The sequence below is a fragment of the Micrasema longulum genome, unplaced genomic scaffold (genome assembly GCF_059751315.1).
Source record: "Micrasema longulum isolate JH-2025_06_02 unplaced genomic scaffold, ASM5975131v1 h1tg002193l, whole genome shotgun sequence".
In the NCBI taxonomy this organism is placed as follows: domain Eukaryota; kingdom Metazoa; phylum Arthropoda; class Insecta; order Trichoptera; family Brachycentridae; genus Micrasema; species Micrasema longulum.
The window spans coordinates 1-10,812 of NW_028279357.1; the positions used below are offsets into that span (position 1 = coordinate 1).

At 35.5% G+C, this 10,812-nt stretch overlaps 1 protein-coding gene across 1 annotated transcript; it reads right to left on the reverse strand.

Moving 5' to 3' along the window:
* Positions 1 to 466: 466 nt before the first annotated feature.
* LOC148272772 (uncharacterized) lies at positions 467 to 9,247 on the reverse strand (the record flags this gene model as incomplete). Its single annotated transcript, XM_088239585.1, has 2 exons — positions 8,372 to 9,247; positions 467 to 655 (listed from the first exon to the last, which is right to left on the reverse strand). Coding segments are annotated over exons 1-2 (346 nt in total), but the record flags the coding sequence as incomplete, so codon positions are not given.
* Positions 9,248 to 10,812: the final 1,565 nt, after the last annotated feature.

Genomic DNA, 10,812 nt, shown 5'->3' on the forward strand with positions numbered 1-10,812 from the left:
TAGCTTTTTAATCATTTTTTTTTTCTATTGAATATGTTCTGTAACTTTAACTATAAAAATAAAACTTTCATTTTATTGGTTGGTTGGAAGAAATTGCCATTTGGCAATAAGCCCGCCAATGTACAAATAACATTATGTACAAAAAATTAAATAAATAAATATGATGGAAAAAATTTAGTTCTAAATTTAATGGTGTTTTTTACGTTCTGGATTTATAATAACAATGATTGTATATAATATATTATTAAGTTATTATTGCATTTTTGTAGATTTTGAACAACCTAAGCATGAAATGCATTGTTGAATTATTGAAATCAGCTTGTTTGGCTGCCATGTTTGAGATCCCAGGTTTGATTTCCGATGAGGTTCACGCCACACATTGATTTAAATGTAGGCCGACTTATCCTATCATATTTGTAACGTAATGAGTAAAGTTAAATATTTGTTTTTTTAATTTCATGTTTACCTGAGCACGGGGTTCTCGATCCGGATAGTGGAGAGGAACTGTGTGAGCGGGGGGTGCGGGGAGAGCGAGGAGGGAGTATATGTCTATCTCCTTCCTCGCCTTCACCATCCGAGCATCTTTCCACGTCCACATCAGCATCCTCCTCGGCACATAAGCTGGAGTTGGGAGAACTATGCCTCGACAGCGCTCCTAGGATAGAATAAACTGTATTACTACCAATCTATATATTATAAAAACACTTTACATACACATACAGTTTACATACAGCGGGTATATTGCTTTCAGGCAATTTCTTCCTACATACCCAAACCGTTAAATTTGAGAAAATCAGTAGTATTTGAACATATTGTAAATAACAATATGTTCATTATTAAAACACAATATTGATAAACATACATATTTTTTAAAAATGACTAAATATCTACACTATACTATAAAGAGAGGAGGGGGCAAAGAGGGCGGAAAGAGGGAGGAGAAAGGAAAAACTCAAAGTGACATTCCATGCGTGATTTGAATGCAATGCATTACAATCTAGAAGTAAGAAAAACAAATTTGGTACTATTGCATTGGGACATTTGACAAGCGCTGTGGTGCAGTTGGTTGGACGGCCTACAGTGAAACTTTCGTTGCGGGTTCGATTCCCGCTAGTTGCAAGAAAGAAATACAAAAACTATTTTTCTCAATTGATCTGTTGGTGTATTTTTTATAACTTCCTTCCTTATCCTCCCTTTCCTACCTGCTAACAAACCTCTTATATAAAGGCTTAGCGTGTTATTATTTTAAAACTATACAAACAAATAAACCATCACGCTTTTTCCCCGTAGGGGATGGTAGTGAGAATAAAACGCCATATCACTCTGTCTTTGCATACAGACCTCGCTTCCTCTACATTCATACATTTTCTCATGCACGCGCGCCGATTATTCCTACTCTTGACATGTCCATCTTCAAGTATTCGATGGACTTGATCGTGCAATGTCCTTTTCGGTCTTCCTTGTTTTCTGCATCGATCAACATTCGCATCGTAGATGCTTTTAGCCGTTCTTTCGCTGTCCATTCGCTCTACATGTCCAAACCAACGCAGCACCCCTTTCTTGATTCTGTCGATAATGCATGTCTCAGCCTTACACATTTCACGGATCTCGACATTAAAATAAAGTTTATACTGCATCGTGGTCCCATGGCTTGTGGATAAAATTGGTATCTAGTTATTTACAACTCGTTAAAAATGCTCTTCATAATTAAATATTTGGGTAAATCATAAGAACGCAAATATATCTTTTTTTTAATGAAAAAAAAAACTTTACTAATTTTACCTCCAATATTTTTTTATTGTTACATCTGAGAAAACGTAAGGGAAAAAAGTTATAAATTTCATTATTTATTTACTCCGGATAATTTTCATAACGCAACTTTGGTGGAAAATCACCTCAAGGGCACTGCACAATAAACATCTTAACACGTTCTGCAGCTAATAGGCCTGCCACACACTCGACGAGTGGCATAGGAAGTAGCGAGGAAAGGAGACGAAACGTAGTGTGGCAACATTACTCGTCATGCCGCACGTCATGCTCCTCGTCGTGCCCATCGCTCCCTATTTTGTCGGTTTTTGAGCGCGAGTCAAAGGACCGGCAATATGAGCGCGAGTGGCTGGCCACATAATTGCGCGGTCGCAATACGCATCGAGCGCTCACACAAGACACACGCGTCATTTATGAATGATGTATATTTCTTTATATGACATTGATATAATTAGCTACACTAAAAATGAATGGCGCGCACGCTGACACAGTTTAATCGTCTGCTGTTTAAAAAGACAAATGACAAGTGCGGAGCGTCGCGATTAATTGCGCGAGTAGAGCAGTGTGTGGGCGGAGATGGCAACATCGGGCGAGAGGGCGGCAGCGCGAGGAGCAAAATGAGGAGCAGCGCAAGGAGCATAGTGTGGCGGGGCTATAAAGAGCGCATAGGCGGTTGTAGTGTTAAAAGTTGGTTAATGTGATTTGTGATGAGTGTTTTAAGAAAAAAAAATTCACGTGGCCACGTTCAATTCGATTTTTCATTTTTGAAATTTATTTTCAACATTTCAAATAAATCCATCCAGTTTGTGGACGTTCATATTTTATTTTAACTGGGCAACCAATTTGTTAACAGATTAAATTTATTTGAAAAAAACGTGACAGTTATAATATCTGGTACATAATAGATGTATTAGAAAAGTATTAGTATAAATAATGATACCAGTCATGACAAGTTTTCAAGTTCCTGCTTAGCTTACAGATAAGTAGGCAAAGTAGAAAGTACACGTCGTCTACCTCCCAAGACACGTTCTTAACAAATTTGCGAATTTGTAATCCTATAACGAAATCTCGCTGTATCAAACTTTAATCCGGACCTGTCTAACCCCTTTCTGTCGTTCTGTCGTCAGAACCACCGTAACGTAATATCAGAGGCGAAACAGGGATTTAGGTGAAAATTTGAAATAAATAAATTGTGTGTTCAACTCTGGAAATACATTTTTGACCTGTCTCCAAAATAAAAAAATAAATAAAAACAGTTGTTAACCGTTCATTGAACTAAACAAATAATAATTGCAATGCGCATATCTGAAAAGACGCCACAAGTCGTCTTACATGGATCCGAATTTTCAATGTCTCCGTAATTGACGGTTTTAAATTTATTTTTAAAAAATTCCAAGGTGAAAATAGACTTTCGCAACTGAATTTAATTCAAGTAATCATTCCAGTCTCACCTGGGTAAAATTTATGATATTCAAGTGAGACTGTTAAAGGGAATTGTACCGAATAGCATAATACGTGGGGTGAAACATATGGGCGAAGGTGCAAATTTTCAATTCATTAATGTCCTGCCGGTAAAACAGCTTTGTAACTACAAATTGACTGTAGATCAGTTAGGTGATCCGGAATATAAAAAAAGAGTTTCCCACTCTCACTAAACTAGGGGTTCTCTGGTCGATCCCCGAACTATAAATTACTTCGAAGAACGAACATTAAATTGCGTTATGCCAAAGTTGTACAATGATCTTCCGCAAACCATCATTGACAAGGAAGATCTACTTACTACTTTGTAGTGACTGTAAAAGGTAATAAATAAATATATAAAATATAAAATTGTGTAAAATAAACCTGCCTTAAAACATGTGTCCCACCGAAAAGTCTTTAGACTTAGTGGGTAGCTAATTATAATATGTTTCTAAAAATCCAAAATAAACGCTGTTCTGCACTCTCCAACACTGAAACTGAAACACAAATTTTACTTTTATACAATATCCAACTAACTAACTCGTTTATTAACAAAAACATTGCTTTTTAGAATGAGCGAAACCTATAAGAAGACTCACGGTCTTTAAAACGGTGTTCGGTATGTGGAGGGAGTGCTTTCACTGTTTCTTCGTAGAAATGCATACATGAACACTATCGTTATTTTCTAACACGAATCTAGTCGTCAGTTGGGCTGAATATAAGGCAGCAATGACTTACTTATAGGGGATTTTCAAAAATGGAAAAAAACCTTGAAAATATTATATACAGGGTTTTCTTTAAACCCTGTCACATCCGAAACCACGATGATCAGTATGAGCAAGAAGGCATATTGGCACATTAAAATAAATTTTTAGAAATAATAAAATGTACGAAAATTAAATATAAAAAAAAGCGATGTTTTTTTTTTTGCACCACAACAGGCCAGGAGGCCTAATTACAGTGGTAAATTACATCACAGAGCACCCAGGCTTGAGAAAAATCACATATTTATTTTTGTGTTCTCACCGGGAATCGAACCCGGAACCTTCCGTGCTTGAGTCAAGCGTCTTAACCACTACACCACGGAGGCCGCCAAGGACTTACTTCTGCAAGGAAGAAGCGAGGACAGGAAAGGGGCGAGTCTGATACACCGTCAACCACATGGCCACGCCCCCCTCGCTTCCCCCCTGCAGAAGTAAGTAACCATTTGTTTTTTTAAATATGCTAATATGTCATCTTGCCCATACTGATCATCGTGGTTTCGGATGTGACAGGGTTTTAAGAACACCCTGTATACAATCATGTATACAATATACACGTATGGCGCGGTAACGTAATACGTGCCGTTCGTCCCATATGTTACGAAATGTCTAGGATTTAGGTAAGATTTAAAAAATAATATGTCAATGAATAAACAAAAATAGTTTTAAACTATATATATTCGTGTTTTTCACATCTTTAGGCGTCGCGTCTGATCACGACGCGACGAAAGTTCGTTAAAAAATTAATATAGGGAAGACAATTATAAATGTTCGGACCAACTTTCAACTAAATCTATGTTTACCTACCCGCCCTTCCCCTTTCCTAGCGCACTCCACATAACAATAATTCTACGTGCGAGTGCCGGAAAAAACGTTACATTATTAGTACTTATCAAACATCAAGCAAGTGAAGTGCTTCCAACAAATAATTCCACAAGCGAGCTGTGCCAGCTAGACCCCAGCTTTACCAGCAAAGACAAGTTCCATGACACGTCACGCCTCATCATCAGAAGGTTAGTAGAGTTGTACAACCTTCCTTACCGAACAATACAATCCACTATCTAAATTCTCCTCCTCCTAGGAGGTATTCTTCACGCTTCGTCCACTCTTCAACAACATACAAATTTGAAAGTCATCTACTACACTTGCTTTCTGCAGATATTATTATGTTTTAGTAAAAGACCTTAGTAAAAGAAAAAAAACTAAAAGTTTTTTTTCCAAAACATCAGTTAACTTAATTCTCAAAGTTTTACGCTTCTGTTAGGAGAGCATTCCACGCTAAATGGATTAGGCTAAAGTATTGCTTTACATGAAATATTTTGTGTCTTTTAAATAATTAAATATGCATAAATTGAAATTGGTAAGGTAGGTATTTAATGACTTTTTTATCAATTATTTATCTGTTTGGTTCGATTCCTGAGATGGTCGACACAAAATATTAAATTTTATTTCTGATGGTTTTTCGTTTATCTTTACTTCACGTGACATTATTTCTACTATTTAAATAAAAATCTACAAACAGCGCAATATTGCAATAAAAAAATCCATTTGGATTTTTTTTTTTTAGTTTGACGGGAATCGAACGCTGACCACTACATCACGGGGTGAATATTTACAGGATAATTTATTTAGGTAATCCCTTGTTATTGTGAGTAACTGTCTCGTCAGTGGTGAGGGTTTGGGGGTTTTCTAAATACAGCGGGGGGGGGGGCAAGAGAAAATGGAAGGGGGTGAGAGAGAGGATGGATGGGTAGAAGTAAAGGTAGGAAGGATATGAAGGAGAGATTATCGCGGATTAGCAGCACAAATACAACACTGACACGATGAATAATTAACAATGTCGGCTTCTGAAGATCGATAGGCAGCTTTGGTTCCATGTTCAGCGCTCAATCCCTCTCCCCCTAACCCCACCCCACCCCTCATCGAACTAATTTATGTTTGGATACATATAGCTTTATACCTCTTAACAACCTGATAGGTATACAGTCACATGTACATTTTGATCGTGTGGCAGAAAATTCAAAAATAGGTCATCGAAGGGTAGATAAGATATTTATCTTTTTTTACCTTATCCTCAAGGAACAGTGCATATATAGGTATTGGTATTATGACGCTGAATTTGGTAGAGTATTTTAATAGTTTATTACATAAAGTTGAAATTATTAGTTTTATATTTAAGTTGTCATTCACGGTAAACTATAGGAAATCGTTGTTAAAAAGTATAATATTCTTCGTAATTTATTAGTTATTAAAATATTATTTTTTTGCATTTGATTTTCGTTATTTATTTATTATTATAATATATGTTTAGATGGATTTCAAAAATAAGACTAGGTACTCTGTATTATTATTATGATGGATAACTTACATAGGACCACTTTCGTTATATAAAAGATACTTTAAGGGCGCTTTACAAAAGTTTTTTTTTTTTAATTTTTGTTAATATTAACGTTTGTTCAGTTCAAGAATTTACCCAAATTTTTCAATTAAAAAAAAAAGAAAATGGAAATCAAGATGAGGTAGAGTGGGTTTCGAACCTCGGACTTCTGATTCCGATTTCGTAACACTAGCCACGGACCACAACCCGATTCAAATTCTACGAATATAGAAGTAAATTTGACTATAAATTATAAATTCAAATAAAACTTGTTTTAGAAATAATTTATTCTGTCAGTATATGAACACTACGGATTTATGAAAATAATTTAATAAGAACATCAAGATTTAATGTTTTTTAAACTGTATCTAAAAAAAAACCCATGTACGATAGATGCACAAATGTTGAGATCCGTAAATTATTTAAGGTTGGGATAAGCATTTTTGACAAAATCAAGAAAGGAGCTCTGCGCTGGTTTAGACATGTGGAGCGAATGGAGAGCGAAAGAACGGCTAAGAATATTTACAATGCGAATGTTGATGGATGCAGAAATAGAAAAAGACTGAGAAAGATATGGCATGACCAAATCTAACAAATACTTGAAGATGGACATGTCAAAAGTCGGAATAATAGGCGCGCGTGCATGTGAAGATGTATGAATGTAGAGGAAGCGAGATATGTATGCAAAGATAGAGATGTGGCGTTCTATCCTTTCTGCCTACCCTTACGGGAAAAGGGCGTGGTGGTTTGTTGTTGTTGTTGTTATTAAACTGTATCTATCCACTCTGATTACATTGGTTTTCAGCGAGGGGATTAATAATTTTATTTTAATTAATTAAGACGATGCAAGTGTTTGGCTAGGTACCTAAATGATCTGGTATCTACCTATACAATAAATTTATTTTAATATTTTTTTATTTTTAACATTACACCACAAGAGGTCAGTAGGCCTAATTACAATGGCGAATTTTTTAAACTATTTATTCTTCCCTAAAATAGGCAATCCACATATAAATGAATAAAACAAATACTCACTTTTTTTATGTTTGCTCAGAAAGCTACTTTTTCTGCCATGAAGTTAAATGTAGTTTCAAATATACAGGTACCCACCTATTTACATTTTTTAAATGCATAATAATTACGGATGAATTAAAAAACCCTAAAGTTATATTTAAAATCGAATGGATACGCAGTAGCCTACGAACCTATTTTTATTATCGTGCCTACAGCTACTTGCTTAAGCCTGAGGGATACTACTGCTATATTTTTAGGTAGGATTTAGATACTAGGTTTACATTTAGTGGCAGACACCTACATTTTTCATACTGTTTAACGAAACCATTTATGTCTGCTAAAAAAACATTAACAATTCATACACACGGTGGTTAGGTAAACATTGAAAAGTCTAGTTTAAGAGTTTTAGCTTTAACCGGCTAAATAAATCTCTAGTCATCCAATATTGCTAAATATCCAAATCGTTATCCGGAAATAAGAAATAAAGTGGATGTTTTTAATTTAAATTTAACTGTGCATTAATTTTGCTGGACATGTTTAAGTAAGTTTTTAATCTGATTCCAATTCGCTGTATTATTTCAAAAGCAATAAAATCGGGCACTTATTGATCCGGATAATTGGAGTTTTACTGCATGTATGACTGCAATCCAAATATTACTATAATAATCTTATTTATGGATTTCTCTGAATATTACTGAAAAACAAATTAGGAATACCAAAAATTTCTTACAGTTTAAAAATATTTTTATTACAAAATCATTGGATATTATACTTAACACAATTTGCCAAATTGTACTTACTTGCCTAGTTAACAATAAACAAGATTTTTTCTGTATCAAACTTATTTATTTATACATCTTGTCAAACTAGTCATAAAACAGGTAGGTATTAAGTTTTTTATTTTATTTTTCTGAGTGCGTTTTATGAATTGAAGTACAAAATTGCTCTATAATAGGTATAAGCCATTGATAATATTTACAAGTTTTTCTACCTGTACTGTCGGCTCCCGTGGACGGTCTTCTACAGGGCACGGGGCGCCTTCCCGCGGGCTGCGCCCCTCTAGACATTATGGCGGCTATGGAAAAGTCCGTAGCCCTAGTCTTAGGAGCCCCCAACACCAAATCGTCCTGCATCGTACCGAGAAGCATTTTGCCACAAACTCTGTTCCGATAATTAGGTACACACGAACACAGTAAAAATATTACAATTTTCGTAATTTCATCATAAAATTAAATAAATGTTCAGAGAAACTTGACCTGTCAACTTAATAACTGACGCCAAAAACGCACTTTAAAATGTATCTATTTTTTTTCAGATTTATTTATAATGAAGATGGTTTTAATAATTGTCCGCGTCTGAAAATATTTCCGTCGGCGAAAATTATATTCACTTTAAATCACTTAATTTCGACACTTAATTGTATTGTGAAAGGTAAACAAAAATCCGGTGGTGTATTGCAATGTATATTACAGTGTTTATTGTAATTCAATTGTTAATGCAATCATTATTTGTTAATTAATCGATAAATGGACACTTATTTCAAGAAAATCCACTAGGCGTGTAAGTAAAACGTCACAAAGTTTGTATGGTTTATTTTACGAAATTGTAAACATTGCACAAAATGTTCATAATTGATCGGTAACGTATATCGAACGCATCCGAATCGATCGTAGGATCTGTCAGTGCGATGACAGGTGTCAATGTTCTGAATTCAAACGCGATTTTCTCTGCCGTTCGATTATGTCGCGTTTCAAGGGGCGTTCGGGTAAACAAAAACACGGCGGTAGGTACCGAAAGATGGATAAAATTAAAAATAAAACTGTCACTTGTTGTATTCAAGTGTGGGTTGAGCGGGCCGTGTGGCTGCTTGTCTGACGGCTGGGTGCGCACTGAGCAGCGCGGCCAGTCCTAGTGGCGAGGGGGCGGGGCGCCGACACTCTCAGGCCCCGCCCTCCTTTATTCCTCTACAGTTTTCCCAACGATAACAACGTCTCTCCGTCCGAACTTCAATTTGGGAAATTTATGGTCTACGAACGCGATTAGCATTGTAGACGCCGGTGAAAGCATAGACAATTACTGTCGTACTTAATTTAGAGATAATTAACATTTTAATGAACACAATTATTTTAGAACAATATTAGATCTCATTATATTCGTAAACTGCATTTAAAAAATAATTTTTACTGGAGTTTTTATCACGATGTGATTAAATCTTGTATTTAAATAATTATACAGTTGAACATACGTTTCTGCGTACTAAATTAATTCGTCTTACTGAGATACCTACATCTTATTTATCAAGTAAAATAAGACAATTAGTGGAAATTGGTAAATATAAACTCGTTTTAAAACCTTTAAGATTCTCATAGACAAGTTTTTTTACATAAAAATTAAGTAATATTAATAAAAGATATATTGGTACCTTAAGTGGATTCTCCTATTATTCTTTTCTAGAGATAGGCTGGTAGGTATTTTTAAAAATAATCAAAAAGTAACCCACACAATGTCTAAATCTGCTTTATTTAGATACCTACCAAAAATAGGATAATAATTATACAGGTACCCAGTTTTTTAGTTACTTAACTTCCTTGAGTAGGTTTATTATAGGATTGAATTAATAATCCCTTTTAACCCTCGTTAACCTTTTGATAATTAAAACCATACAACATCATTATACTAATATTAATTTGCAGTTTAATAATGGTTGGTATCAGCCTACCGAGAAGCGCTTTTCTAGAACGTTCACAATTCGGTAGGGAGATGACAAGCCAAAATCAAACATGGAACGCAGCGAATCTGTCGCCAGCATTTCCCGCCAACATGCATCCGTTGAGGTTATATTAATACCGGGGGCGTGGCCACAGCTCGCAATACCAACACCGCTACCTCCATCTCACTTTCCCCGCCCAAACTTAGAAAGGCAGAAAAGAGACGTAAACCCCCAACATAAAAAGAGATGCATTGTCTCCTTTTTCTCTTTCACCGCTTGCCGCACCGCGCGTTGGAAAGGGAGGCAGCTACGCTGCATGTGTTTTGAAGTTGGGAAAGTTGATATGAAGTTAGTAATGATGAAATGTATGAACGTATGGTGAGTAAGAACCGGTAGTGTTGTGTAGACGATGAATGTTGAGATTGTGTGTGGTCTGACTCTCGGTGGGAAGTGAGAAGCAGCTTGACAACCGCTTTTTTACAATACAACAAAGACTTCTACAATGTGAATTTAATTAATTTGATAAATGTCAAAAGTTATTAGATAGCAGTTAAATAAACTAAAGGTTTATACAATCTACGTACGGAGCATTTAGTAGATAGCTACCTACTAATTATAGTTAGGTGTAAAATAGGTAGGTACTAGGTACACACAGATGCCTACATACTAAATACACGGCAGGGGCAAATCGTCCAAATATGCGGTAATGCACAGCTTACCAT